This window comes from Amia ocellicauda, chromosome 4, assembly GCF_036373705.1.
Source record: "Amia ocellicauda isolate fAmiCal2 chromosome 4, fAmiCal2.hap1, whole genome shotgun sequence".
NCBI classification, from domain to species: Eukaryota; Metazoa; Chordata; class Actinopteri; order Amiiformes; family Amiidae; genus Amia; species Amia ocellicauda.
The window spans coordinates 33,770,733-33,786,201 of NC_089853.1; the positions used below are offsets into that span (position 1 = coordinate 33,770,733).

The following is a 15,469-nucleotide window of genomic DNA, read 5'->3' on the forward strand; positions in this document are numbered from 1 at the left end:
CGTTTGCTGTTGTTTGCAACCTCAATATTGCCATCTTCTTATATTATTCTGATTCAAGTAATGCATATTTGCTTCTGTTCTTGTGCAGACCTCCTCCTGGGACCCCTTGAAATGGGAATGTTTCATCTTTATGCGACTTCGTAGGGATTACCTTCTTAAACAAACAAATAGATTGTGAATGCTTTCCCTTCCTGATCTAAGGGCACATTAAAGTGCACTAAGAACGCGCTGTAAAACTACCAGACTGCCAAAAGGCTGATTTCTACCATGTCTTCTTAGCAATGCAACATTAAGCTATATCCAGAAATCCAAATTGCCTTCCATTAGCAGTTACATGCAGCTAACCTGTGTGTAACTTCTTACTCCCCGGTACTGATAATGAGAGTCCTTAGGAAGACCCTGTTCAGCACCCAGAACTGTCATACTCAAAATGGCCACAGGAAGCCACTAACAAAATAAGCCTTTAAGTATCCAAATCTCTTCCTGCAGTACCAGTAAGTTATTTTAATTCACCTTTAGCTCTCTCTCTCATCAGCATGCTTTGTTTATATGGTCTGCTGCACAGACAAAAAACAGGCTCATAAGCTCATCTGACAAGGATAAGTGCATTGAAAATGCTAACATTCAAAATTCCACACCCGTCTTACTGTTAAAGCAATACCCAGTGTTTCTCAAGAAATTTCACAGCTGAGGAAGATGTAATATATTTCATTACTTGTTTTTTCACACTTTGGGTAGATGTTCTAAGTTGGCATAAACTAAGATTTATTTATTTTTTTGCAAAGAGAACAATATACTAACACGTGATTTAAAACACGGTTCCAAAAAATATATAGAGATTTAAAGAATTAAGTTTTATTTTTTTATGAGAAAATACATTAAGAAGTTGTACTCACCTAAAAAGAGACTGATGTTTGTATACATGAGAAAAGAGGTAGGGTGGGAGGGGAGAAAATTAATACGAGGAGGTGCTGGGAGTCTTTATGCAGATACAGTACATCGAGGTACTGAGTTGTGCTTTCAAGAGCAAATTGTTTTCTGATTTCTGAAAAATATTTTGCAAGCTGCTTTATTATATTCTCTATATAAAAGTTTAATGTGTTATCTCAAATGTGTTCCTCGACTTGTTTATTGTATCTACACAAAAATCACACATCCCTATCGTGTGTAAAACAGGAGCTTTGTGTACTTGAAAAGTGAACTATGTTTCTAATAATGCATTTTATAATAAAAAGCTCTGCATATAAAAAGGCACAGCTTGAGAGAGCACATAAGTGACAGAAGGGGAGGGAGAGGAGAGATGCAGCACACAATGACAGAATTGTTTTGAAAATATGTCTGTGAGGTTAGGATGAAGTGTCAGTTCTCCATTGATTAAAATGCCTTTCTTTTACTTTACATCTGCTCTGTAGGTGCTCTGAAAAGGTTAAAGCTAAAATTGTCTTATTATGCTGTTATATGTATATCACATTGATAAAAAATAATGTAAAAACTGAAAAAGAAAATGTACTGATGCAACTGTAATTATCTAAATCTTCTGCAGTTTTAGTACAACTAATAATATGTGGTATCATTTGTACTCTTTCCAGACGATATTTGTGAATTTGTGAGTAATGCCCAGAAATATATATTAATTTAAGGATAAAGTGCAAAACTGTGGCTTCATAGAATTTGTTTAGTACATTTCACAGTTGCATGTGGTTCTCAACAACTTAAAAACACTTGAGAACATCTAACCCTTATTGTTTAGATATTTATTTCTCAGGCACAATTTTAGCAATCTCTCAATTAAAGTAAATTAGTAAATAAAGATTGATTAGATACATCCAATTTTCTAGGGTGGGGTGAAGGGATGTAGGGAGAAAAAACAATCAAAAATCAAAGTTTTTTTCTCAACACAGCAGCATTATTGACTACTTAATATTTACATACTCTTGATCTGAAGCATTATGTAGGTGTTTGCATTAGAGTCCAAATAGTCCAAAACTTCAGTCCAGTGAAATCCAGGGACAAAATACACTAGCAGCCCTGAATGCATCCTACACAGTACAGATCTAGCCTTAAGCAACACACCGCAATCTCCAACTCGTCTGTAAACCCAAGCTGCATATGCAAATAAGGTCTAATTAGTACAAATCAGAGATGTCCATTTCTAATTATAAGATGAATTTGCCCTGCAAAGCTTGCAAAAATACAGCTTTAATTTCCAATTTATTAATTAAAAACTTCCCAGTGCAATTAACTGGAGCTCATTTCTTCATCTGCTAATTACCCAAGATAATCCCATTTAGTATGACAGTTTGGCTGAAGGGATCCCAGGATAAGGCACACAGAGCAGAGAAGTGTTCCACATGAAATGGGTTTAAAGGACACCTGAACAGTACTGCTTTAATATATAAGAAATAATACAAAATGTTACATGTATTGAGATTATGTAGTGTCAGTTTCCTATATTTGTAAGACTCCACTCATACTGTCCACACTATTGTGCAAAGAGGCATGTCTTCCATTGGTGGTGCAAGAAAGTCAATTGCAAATGTATGTATGTATGTATTAATCATTAAAATTAGAGCTTGAGAACACAATAAATCATACAAAAGCTACTTAATCTTAATATTTCTAAGGTCAGATAGTGTTTTTTAAATAATTATGTTTTCAAGAAATAATGTTAAGCTGATCTCCACCTTTGGGATACAAAAGACTATTTAAAATTCTCATCACTCTTCATGCTGTATTTAAGGACTTTTTCATTCTTGGCCAGAGCTGGCTCTAGCAGTGAGGTGGGGTTGGAGGCTGGGGGTGGCAGGGGTGCCTGGCCCCCCAGAAATGTGATTGCCCCCCCCCCCATCCAAGCTAATAGCCTCCATTAATCAATTTTTCACATGTCATTAACATCAATAAATACTTGTAGCTCTGTGCCTAGTCAATCAGCTTTTCAGAGTATTTTAATGTTCTTTTAACGGTCAGGTTTCAATTGTATATTCAACTTTAAAATGGTATGATTAACAATGATTAACTCATTGATATTTATTTTAGGTTAATGTACAAAGCATTGTAAATGCATTTATGCAGCTGCAATTGCCCACAATTCATGCATGTAAACATTTTAATGTTTAAAATGTTTGGCTGGATGTAAAATAAACTAAACTGTATAGATATGTATTTGCAGATTTTTAAACACCTTTAGAAACATATTTAAAATCTAACACTAAGGGGCCTAAAGTGTGCCAAGAAAACATCCCCAACACCATTACACCACCACCACCAGCTTGCACAGTGGTAACAAGGCACGATGGATCCATGTTCTCATTCTGTTTACGCCAAATTCTGACTCTACCATCTGAATGTCTCAACAGAAATCGAGACTCATCAGACCAGGCAACATTTTCCCAGTCTTCAACTGTCCAATTTTGGTGAGCTTGTGCAAATTGTAGCCTCTTTTTCCTATTTGTAGTGGAGATGAGTGGTACCCGGTGGGGTCTTCTGCTGTTGTAGCCCATCCGCCTCAAGATTGTACATGTTGTGGCTTCACAAATGCTTTGCTGCATACCTCGGTTGTAACGAGTGGTTATTTCAGTCAAAGTTGCTCTTCTATCAGCTTGAATCAGTCGGCCCATTCTCCTCTGACCTCTAGCATCAACAAGGCATTTTTCGCCCACAGGACTGCCGCATACTGGATGTTTTTCCCTTTTCACACCATTCTTTGTAAACCCTAGAAATGGTTGTGCGTGAAAATCCCAGTAACTGAGCAGATTGTGAAATACTCAGACCGGCCCGTCTGGCACCAACAACCATGCCACGCTCAAAATTGCTTAAATCACCTTTCTTTCCCATTCAGACATTCAGTTTGGAGTTCAGGAGATTGTCTTGACCAGGACCACACCCCTAAATGCATTGAAGCAACTGCCATGTGATTGGTTGGTTAGATAATTGCATTAATGAGAAATTGAACAGGTGTTCCTAATAATCCTTTAGGTGAGTGTATATCATTGTATGTAAAGATAATGTAATTGGAAATGTGCATACAGCCACTTGTAATGTAAGCATTTTGTATATTTTGTACCTCACAGGCTATTTTATTGCAATGAGTGTACTCAACAAAAAATTACCAGGTTACTCAAATGTTGTATTTGATCTCACACAGGTCAGCACATGGTAACTGAAGGGGTTACAATAAGGCATTGCATGAGAGGCAAAACAAATACTGGGGGTGCAGGACAAGAGTGAAATTGATCCTGACAATGAAGAGAAGAACCTACCTATCACTACAAATTACCTACTTAATGGATTACTTTATTGGAGGTCTCCGATCTCTCAAATCCCTCATTAAATTATAGAATGGCAGTAGCTTGTGTGTGAAGTCATCCCTGGAGTGGGAATTCTGTGAAATGATAAAAATCTGATAAAGGCCACAAAAATAGGCCATTAAAACAGTTACTGTATAATTCAACTAAGAGTACTAAGTGTGTATTGTGAATGTGCCATTGTGTTAAATCATGTCTTATTTTCAGATATTCAAATATATACGTATATAATACATATAATAAAGCTACTGGTAAAGCTGAAAGATATTACAGGGTAATACCCCCTATTCAGCTTCTGTTTATGACATTACAGAGGCACAATGATCATTACCTGACTGGCAAAAAGAAAACAAGAATGGAAACCACAAGTACATTTCCAAAAGAACCATCTGACAGTGCAGAGAAACTACAGGGAAAAATAAATTCATGCACCAGCTGAATTCTTTAAAATACACTTGGGATTAAAATTGTTAATTTTGTTCATCCATGTCTTTGTTTTGCTATTTTGTGAATATGTGGGGTGCAGATTTTCTCTCATCGTCTTTGCTGGCTTTGTAAAAGTGAGGAATAGAGGGAATCACAAACAACACAACTTCAGCTCACCATGTAATTCAGGCCCATTACCGTCTAGTGATGTATCTGGAATTGACTATTTTATCAATGGGGTATGAAAGTTGTAAGGTACGTGATGTATAGTTAACAGAACTTTAAGAGTAGTATAGAATTTGTTTAATCTATCTTGCGAAGGAACAGATGGTCTAGCATCATAAGACATACACAGTGAACTGTGCATACCAAAGGTCTTTTATTTGTATGTAATTAAAAAAGAGCAAGCAGAAAATTACAAGCTGTATCATTCAAAACACAAAAACAATTAAACAAATGATTACTTATAATTAAAAAAAGTACAGCCAAGGCAGAAGTAACAGGACAATATGTTTACAACTTGCTTCATGAAGCTAATTAACCTCAACTCCTGGGCTACCTTGACTGTGACTATTAGAAAATCTACAATAACTGCTAATTGGGGGCTGTGAAACCAGCAACTGCTCTGTTTGAGGATCCATTTCAAACAGTAAAGGAGCCTGACAGCTATACCTTACTGTGATGGGAAGGACAGCTTTGTGTGTCAGAGAGCTGTGAAAACACTAAAACAATATGTGACAATGACAATGAAAACAGAAAATAAATATAAATATACATTTCAGCAATAATTTATATATGTCAACATAAGCCTGGAATAATCTATTATATTAAAGTATATATAATATATTGCTATTTATTTATAAAATATACTTTCAGGTTGTATTTGTTTACATTTCTGCTCTGTATGGCTATGTAGAAAACATCTGGCCTTAATATAAGGTCCACTTTCTTTGAATTGGACACATATTTTGTAATGAAAGTTGTAGAGATTCATGGCATATGAACATTTGAAATCTTGAACTAGAGATAATCCAAGTGTGACAAAAAGCCAAACACACCTGAATCGTGTAGCTTGGCCTCATGCATCGTGGCCTAAGTGCAGACAGACATGCAGAACTTCGATATGTATACCTTAGGCACAGATCTACCATTGGTAGTTGGACATCCACAATATTTTTGGAAATTTAATTTCTAAATGTTAGGTTCCACATTTGCCTTGCAGTCTCATGTTCAGAATCAGAAAATATCACAACATATCCTGTAAGTCTTATTGATTATTAATGTTAATTCTGGTCTGATCTGACTTAATGATGAAGCTCCATAATGTTTACAACCTTAGAACGAAATAGTAGTCAAGGTTTTCCCAACAGGAATCTAAGCAGATAATATTTACAAGAACAAGGATTCCTGTTCATCCTAGTCAACTTAACTCAACAGTCCAGCCATGTGCATAAAACAGGGTGTTTTGGAGCTTTATATATGTGTGATGTCTGTAAGGTACCACTCAGATCGTGATAAGCAACAAACCTAGCATCGATCCATAGGAGTATCAATGTATCACAATCAAACATCAACAGCAAAATGTTGAGACCTATTTGAATGCTTTTGTTAAAACATAAAATTGGAATTATTCTGGAGAAGTTACACATTGTCATATTTGTTGAAGCACACACATAAACCTTTAGCCTTTCCCTTCAATGTACCCTTATCCTCATAGTACTTACAATACCCTACCCATACAATGACCTGAATGCCTGGTGTGCATGATTGGTGGGATGCAAACATCAAACACACAACAAAGATTTTAGAGGGTGGGACTAGTTTATATTTTGGATACTATAATTAATTAATTTCCAAAGTTTATGTTACAGATACATGGGTTTTGCCATAATCCAACAATGACCTTTTAAATCAAGTTTTTTTCTTACATTTGTGTTTTGAATCCATCACATCTTAATAATTGAAAATTTACAAATTGTTTTCCACCTGCGGAAAGCTAGCAGCACCACTGAAATTGATTAAGACTGCTACAAAGTATATCATAGGGTTTTAGAAAGTAGAAATTACAATTTCTAACCTGTCTCAAATAAATGTCAAAATGCCTAATTATAAAATATCTGAACTTAGCATGTGGTGCTGCATAAGGTAATTTAATTTGTCAAGTATAGGCACAAATGTTCTTTGTAACCTTTAGTAGAATTAAGTAAATTCCCTTTCTGAAACTCTTTATTTGCACTGCTTTAACAGACTGCTCTTATACTGTTCCTTTGTCATGACACACATTTTAGTAGATGCTTCAGAAATGTAATAAACAAAGGTATTTATTTATTTAAAGGCAGATGACCCTTTACATTTCTAGTTCTAATTGTTTTACTTCAAAATTTTGAAACATTTCCTCAAAAATTAGTGCTGTTTCTAGTTTGTTCAGTCTGGCCTTGACTAATTAAAGATTTTGTCTACACCTTGATTTGCATGAAATTCATTAAAAATTAAAATGATTAATTCTATTAAACTAAACTATGTTACTTCAAGCTAATGAACACAAGATAAGAATCTATTTTCTCAAATACAAATGACAATACTTTAACATTACAGCATCAGTTTAAAGTAACATTGAAAACACATTATATCACTAAATAAACTATATTATAATTAGCCTATGCAGTCACTGAAGAGTTAAGTCAAGAGTTTTTAGTTTTTTTTAACTGACAGGTTTTAAATACAACCGTGCAATGAGAAAAGATACATAACCATTTAATATCATCAACCTTTCATAATGGCATTCCACTCAATGCTACACAAACAGACTGTTGAGTTTTTGTAATCTACAGTCAATTATTCATGACCTATAATGCATTATTAATCAATTATCAGGTTTCAAATTATATGTAATGTGTTTAAGACGATTTGAGCAGCTGACAGCTGAATAACATTGATTTAATTAGTGTACTTAATTGAATTGGGTCACAAAAATCCTGGGATCGCTATATGCAAGTTTTTTTGTTTTTTTGTTTTTTTTTTACCAAGTACCAAACAAGTGCTGAGAGGCAGGAATGTGAACTGGGACAAACTGTGCTTTAATGATCGTTAATGATCCTGTCTTCACCATATTGAATGACGCACTGTGGGATTGGTAGATTTCTGGGCGTCACAGTCTGTTTTATAGTCTAAAGATGTGCACACCTTTTATCTAAAAATATCAAAATTGACTGCAGATGAAATGCAGTTTTATATATTGGGAACACTACTTAATATAGTGTTCCCAATATACTATCCATAATGATACCACATATGCACTGTACAAAATAGATCTGTGAATTATGCTACTGTAATTATTACAGTACACTTCTGTCAACGTTACAGAATTCCTAGTGTTGTATATATAGATACACTGACTAGTTTTGATGGTATTTGAATCCTATATTCTCCCCTTGGCAGCATGGGCCGTGTCCTAGTTCACTCAATAAATTGCTTTTTTTAATCTTATTGTAGTCCATTTCACTGGAACATTTAGTGTTGGCACATCTTGAGCTGGCCGGGACATGAATCCACAATCTTCCACATTAGAAATCAGTGTCATACTCACTGAGGCATTATTCCTCCCTGTGGCAAAAACAAAGATACCAATATGTATTCTTGATTGAGCTATTTCTGCATACTGTGAACTACATTATTAATTTTGTTAATTTACTTCCAAGTCCTATTGTCAGGTACACCATGTTAGAAAAGATGGCTTGATATCTCATAAGACATTTCCATCTCCATCCCAGAACTACACCCAAACTTCAAATAAAATAAATTAAAATAAAAAAATGTACAAAAGTTGTACAAAATATACTATAAAGTTTTTATACTTTGACTTGGCAAATATACCCTAATCTTGCTACAATTACTAAAATGTTCCTCAGCAGCTCAGTAATTATTTCAGTACTATATTTTGTAGTTTTAACATCACCCACCAGCTACATATACGTTGAAAACAATTGGATGTACATAATGAAAATATTCTAACTGCTTTCTTAATACACAAATCTGGGCATTATACAGACACATACTGTAAAAACATCACAGAGTATTGACATTTTTTAATTAAGCAGTGAAGGCATTTTGAAGGGGGTATTATAAATAGTGTTATGGATACATTGGGCAAACTGGTGATATGCAAGTATGGCATATAAAGGGTAGTAAAGAAAGCCATATTGCATTATTCTTTGTATATATAAAAATAACAACTGACCTGTTAAAATTCAAAAAAAATGAAAATAACAATAATTATTATAATAATGATAAGGAATGTGTATGTATATATTGTAAGTAACAGACAGTTGCATAATCCTTTGCATCTGACATGTTCTTTGTACATACAAAAACTTGTATGTTTCTTCGTTATATTTAATTGCCCCCACCAGGTACCACAGGCAAGACCAGTTAATATCATACTACTGACCGTATCTGGCAAGAAAAAGGTTAATCTGTAACAAACCTCCAGAAAATAGCTATAATGATTGGGATTTATGTTGCAGAGGATAATAATATACTTAATCTTCACAAGATTCATAAGCCTACTGCTTAGTTAAAAGGGGATGTACAAAACTGGTTTGTTTCTGACCTTAATAAGAATGGACTATTTATAATAGAACAGCCGCACCAGTTAATTATGTTCTTTAAGAATAATACCAAGGATTAAAATAAATACCATAGCAGATGCCAAAGGTATGGAGTTCCAATTGAGAAAATAACAGGATGCGGTCATGTAGTGTCTATAAAATGTTGTCATTCAAAGTAAGCTATTACAGCTCGACAAGCTCATAAATGCATTTATCTTAAACAAGCCTACCAGTATGGGAGGCATGCCAAGACCAAATTCTCCTTATAGTGCTGGGCTTAAACTCCATAATGGTTTGCAGTGGCAATGATCAAGTGATTGTCAACCATAACAGCTTTAAAAGCAGTGATTCCTATCTAAAGACACACTACATTAAAGAGTGTTCTGTTCCAGGGTTCTGCCTTCTAGCTGTTGCTTTGCACACATAACCGTCTGCAAACCTGTTTAGTCTCTTCCTGTGAATGTGTTAACATTCTCAATTAAATACCACATGTTAGAGATTACTAATGCAAAACGATGAAAAATAAAAACTCTGTAGAACACTGAAGTTAGTTTGATGTGTGCAAACTGATAAGATTCAGAAGAGATCAAATAAGAGTGACTCAATCTATTCCAAGGTTGCAGTCAAGGTACTTAGGTTTTCTATTGTACTGTATTCAATGCACTGATTGTGTTCAATCCTTGCTTCTTCATTTACAGATTTTGCCATGAGATGTTATGCAGATACACGTCTGATGGGCAGACAATTCCAAGCGGGAATTTAGACTAAAGGTGTCAATCTATGGTGCATTGTCTATTGCTTCCGGCTACAAAATGACCTTATTTAGAACTAATTTAGAAATTTTAATTGACATTGAACCTTGAATATAATTTGACAGGTATTTATGGTCATAAAATGAGAGCAGTACTATTGAGAAGGTATTGACAAGGTATTCATTTTGAGGTTGGTTGAAAAGATATGCGAAGTTCTGACGGAATGCTGTTAAACTGGAAAAGTTTATATATATGTATACACACACATACATATTTTGCAATACACCTTAGGACCTCAAGAACTGTTGGATACAAGCAATCTGGACATAAAATGAATCAATGTCATGTTTAACGGCTTTGAAATGATTAAAAAAATAATAATAATAATAAGTAGATACATTAATACTTGAAGGTTATGTCTAACTTGGACACCAAATCAGCACCGATGGAGAGATTATGGAAGAAAGAGCTTGTGTTTAAAGGAAATGTACCCACTTGCCAGAATACAAAGTATTTTATCAATGGATACAACCAGTGTTCACTTATGGATGTGAAACCTGGTCACCAAACACTAAACACATTCTTTAATCATGTGGTAATATCTTTGAAAGGCCAAAGAGAAGACTCTAATATAAAATCAAAGCCAAGGTACAGTTAATGGAATGCATTAGCGAATAGGTCTTTACTTAAAAAAACAAAACAAAAACAAAAAAACAACACTGTGACTGACTGGCACCCAGTCCACTGCAATGAGAGGATTTTATCATTCCCTGCAGGAATTCAATTTGTGAGTAAATACAGCAGTTTGATATGATAATAAATTATTGTGCACCACTGTACACCATATATCCTCTCTAGGGGAGCAGGGGGCATCTGGAGCCCCTACATATTAATTTGCAGGTGGAGCAGGGCTGGGAAGTGGTTCTCCAGGTCTGTGTCCTGGTGGTGTCGCTGCCTCTGCACGGCACTCTACTGGACCAGTGCGGTAAAAGAGGTGGGTGATTTGTCATTGTGTCTCACTCCTGGTTCACACACCTGATTCATTGAGTGACTGTATGAGAGAATACCTGCCATTGGGGCGAAATAATAATTTATTCATCCTGATCTCCTTTTCTCATTTTTCTTTATCAGTATTAAATATAGTTGTATCAGTATTTATTACAGTGACCACTGAGGCAATCTTAAAGGACTTTTCATTGCTTGTCAGTTGTGAGGTTTCACATAAGCCTCTCATAAGGTGGTAATAAAATTCTTTTGACATACATGTATTTTTTTTTCTTCAGTCAGTGTAATAAAGCTGTCAGAGAAACGTAAATGAGACTGTAATTCAGCTTTGGAGGCTCCAGTGAGACTAGCTGAGTTGAACTGAGTTGTGACTGTAGCTGTGCAGCGGTACAATGCAGAACTGCGCATTGTAAAATGGCATTGTGGCATCACACATCTGCAGATTCCCAGTGAACTGTCTGAACATTTTAAGTGAACATCTGCAGTCAAACCTGCTGGTGTACGAGGCATATCTTAAGCAGTGCACCACCATGGAGGTCATATACTGCCTACTCAAAATTCTTGAGCTATCTGGCAGGGGAAAATGTTCAAACAATATTAAATTCAAATGTTGACATGACTGATTATAATGCAAGTTTTATACACCATTAAGACAACACGTCATCTGACCCCGAAAAAAAAAAAATCACTAAATTGTCTGCGAAGAGGCAATAACAACAAGACAACCAGCCTCATTAAAGGAATTGAAATTCCACAGTGACTGATGTTACCTTCATTACTGATGTGTAATGCTTCACCTTTTGTATGAACAGGAAAAGGCTCCCACTTGATACTTCATTGCCAAGAGATGTTGATTAAATGGCATGTCAGTCTCAATAGAATCACCCAAGAAATACTGAAATGAAGCTCCTGCACAGCTAGGCCAAATATACTTACGGAGCTGGTGCAGATGTTCCCAGCTCCGGGAGACAGGGCAGGCGGTGATGGTGATAAGGGGGCAGGGGTTTCCTGCCATTGAGGTGCACAGGGTCTGTTTCTGGAAGAACACTTTGCAGGGGTCCACAGATTGCTGCAGCAACTGCAAGTGGGTCTGAAACAGAGGAGCACCCACAGTTTGTATTGATATTTTTTGCTGGTAATAATTGCAAGTAGATAAACCATATGTACAGGGTTTGAAAAATTCAGTGTTAAAATTCCATATCACTGCTGGCTATAAAATATGAATCAGTAATTGCATCGATATATCTGCATCATAATTATGAGACAGTTGATTAATTTGATTTACAAGGCATACCGAGAAAACCAAATTAAGCTAACCTCAGGTGAGAGAACTCAACTGCAGTTAAAATAGGATTGGGTGTGAATGATTATAGTCACTGGTTAACTTGTGTTTGAATGATTGAGGAGAAATTGAATCAGTGGGTCAGTAAAGATATGAAGGAAAAAGAACCAGCTTTGTTTGACCATAAATATCTTATCTGAGCAAACTGAATCAAAATATGGTTAAAGTAACATTACATGGTCAAATATAGAAAAAACAAACAACTTTTAAGGCCTACTGATCTAACATACTTGCAAGATGATCAAGAGAGAATCAACACCTGATTTTGATTTTACAGATACTGTGATCCTTATTTAATATCCTCATTTAATTCGCTGCAGGAATAATTGGTCTTCTTTTCCCCCGTTAAGAAAGTTTTGAATTGCCACTAAATAGCCTGCAATTTTGCTGGCAATAAACTGATAAGTGTAGATTAGAAACATTTCTAGCAATAATTGTCAAGTGTTCAACCACCCTAAGACAATCAGTAAGTACTTACAGCCAAGAGTAATGGATGGTATCACAGAAGAATAATTTTCAGTTTGGATGTAACTGAAAATTCAGATCTGCTAACCTGACAAATAGAAATCTAGATATCGCTTTAGTCACCCTTGGGAATCAGAATTATCTCACTTTTCTCCGCAATTTTCACACTTAAGAAACACAATTGAAAATATGGCTATAAGAATGAAACCTATATTTGTAGTATGGTTAGATAAAGGAGGAAGATTTTTCTTCATCAAATTTTTTATTCTTCATCCAGTATAGTTTGATTTGTGTGTATGTGTGTGTGTGTGTGTGTGTGTGTGGTAATGGTGTGGGGGGGTGCTTACAAACAGATCCCAAGGAAGCAAAAAATAAATAAAAGTGAAAGAGCCAAAATTGGACGATGAGACCTGGGTACCTGGAGTGCAGAGTAGGTGTAGGGGTAGTGATAGGCCAGGTAACAGACATCTTCATTGTGCTTAAAGATGATAGTGAAGGTCAAGGTGTAGTAGGAGGTTGCTTTCTGACCTCTGGAAGATGCAGAGCTTTGACAGAAATGATTTCTAAGCAGAATGAGATTAAAATAAAAACATGTTGTTGTAGTTTTTTTCCATTTATAATGAGGTGAATACACAGACATCCACTGTAATGTGTCAGGGATGTTAAGATGGACACAGTATCCAGATCAAACAACTAGGAATACGGAGTTGTAGTAAGGCCAAGTACCTCACTCTTCTTATCTTATCTATGACTCTTTCATTACATTTAGTTATATTATTCCAACTTGGTCTATTGTATTTACCCTGTTGTTAAAATCCCTCAATATTTAAGGCTTAAACAAACACATGCAATGGAATGGAAGTGCAGAGGTTGTTTAAATCGAATGTGTCTAACCTTAATGTAAACCCTGACAAGTACTATAATAGTATCTACCATTAATACTCTTATACATTAACAAGGGATTAATCTACATGTAGATACTGGATATACAATGATGATGATGATGATGATGATAATAATGAGACAAACAGAAAGTGGGGACCTCTCACCTGTAGTAGCATATTTCACTGCCTGTCCGGAGCCAGTGAGGCTGGCCCTCCAGTGCTTCTCGTACAGAGTACAACAAAGGCTGCATTCCTGGCAACACAAGAAACACACAAAGCCATTTCCAGTATAAACCAATGCAATGCACAATGTTCACACACACACTGAGAAGATTTGCTGTTTGTCTACATATTTAACTAAATCCTCAATCTGGGTTTTAAAATATATATATTGAACTTAAATTTTAAATCTTAAATCTTTGACTCACAAAATAAATGTTTATCTTGAATCTAAATGTAGATGCTTAACTGAAATGTTAAATCTAAATCTAAACCTAAAAGCTAAATGTTGAATCTAAATCTACATGTTAAATCTAAATGTAAATGTTAAAAATGGGTTTGCAAAATAAATATTTAGCTAACATACAAATGAGCCCATCTTTATTCTCCTGTAAGGGAGATCAGGTGAGGAGGTTTTTAGACAATACTGTTTCACATTGTTAATTTACAATCTCCTTTCCTTTGATTTAAAAGCCTAAATATTTGCTTACCGTAGTTAAACTGACTGTTAGATTTCTCACAGTTGACTATGTTGAAGCGATAGGGAACCCCAGCCTTCATTCCACTGACTTCAAAGTAAAACCACTGGTGGTGCTGGGAGCAGTTAACATCCGCGTTCAAAAGCAGATCATACTCATAACTGAGGGAGGAAAGCAGGCAGTTAATAAATAATTTAGCTCATCGTCAGTGTAAAACGATATACATATATACTGCAAGTTAACAAACATAATGGACAAGCCTCATTCAGCTGGCTATGTATTATGTCAAAGGCGGTTTCCAATGGGGTTGTTTTTGCTGAAAAACACCTTAAATATAATTGCATTATACTGTAATATTTTATTAACCTTTATATTAATCTGCTTTGCATTTGTAGAGCCTCTGACAATAGCAAAATGTTAAACACAGAACCACATGTTTCAAAAAACATTAAAAACATCACTATGAAATTACTCACTAATGGGTAGTTATGAATTCATAGAAAGTAAACCATGTAATTGAAGATTTGTTTAAAGGCTGAATGCTTGTTGTATAGAATAATATGGTGAGGGTCCATGTATCAGTGAACACAGTTAATGTACCATTAACAATCAGGGAGCGTAACATAGCTGTTGAAGGAGAGTGGCTCTAACATAAGATCTGCCATAGAACACACCTGGAATGAACTGTAATGGAAAATCTGGAAGAGACCTTAGAGACCGATTTCTGTGGCTGCACTAGAAACTGAGCTGCAGGAGGAATGGTAAAATATTCACCTGGCCATTTGCAAAAGAGGATTGCATTATGTATTAAAGCTAAGGCTGGGTCTACACACTGTTAAATAAATAGCTGTCAGTGCAAAAACAGTTACCCTAACTTGTGTATCTGTCTGAGCAAAAACTGCATTGTTTCAGTCTATGAAACAAATATGCTACAAACATGACTGCGGTTTCCATGATACAAATAACTGTAAGGATTGGCGTATACA

General features: G+C 35.4%; 1 protein-coding gene across 2 annotated transcripts in view; it reads right to left on the bottom strand.

The window, feature by feature from the left end:
* Window positions 1-15,469, bottom strand: part of agbl1 (AGBL carboxypeptidase 1) — a 250,858-nt gene that overhangs the window by 139,994 nt on the left and 95,395 nt on the right. For both annotated transcript variants that reach the window (XM_066701926.1, XM_066701925.1), the window contains 4 exons: window positions 14,496-14,644; window positions 13,951-14,038; window positions 13,320-13,464; window positions 12,031-12,184 (listed from right to left, as the gene is read on the bottom strand). In XM_066701926.1, the coding sequence (XP_066558023.1) occupies window positions 12,031-12,184; window positions 13,320-13,464; window positions 13,951-14,038; window positions 14,496-14,644 (536 nt within the window). The remainder of the gene's footprint in view (window positions 1-12,030; window positions 12,185-13,319; window positions 13,465-13,950; window positions 14,039-14,495; window positions 14,645-15,469) is intronic.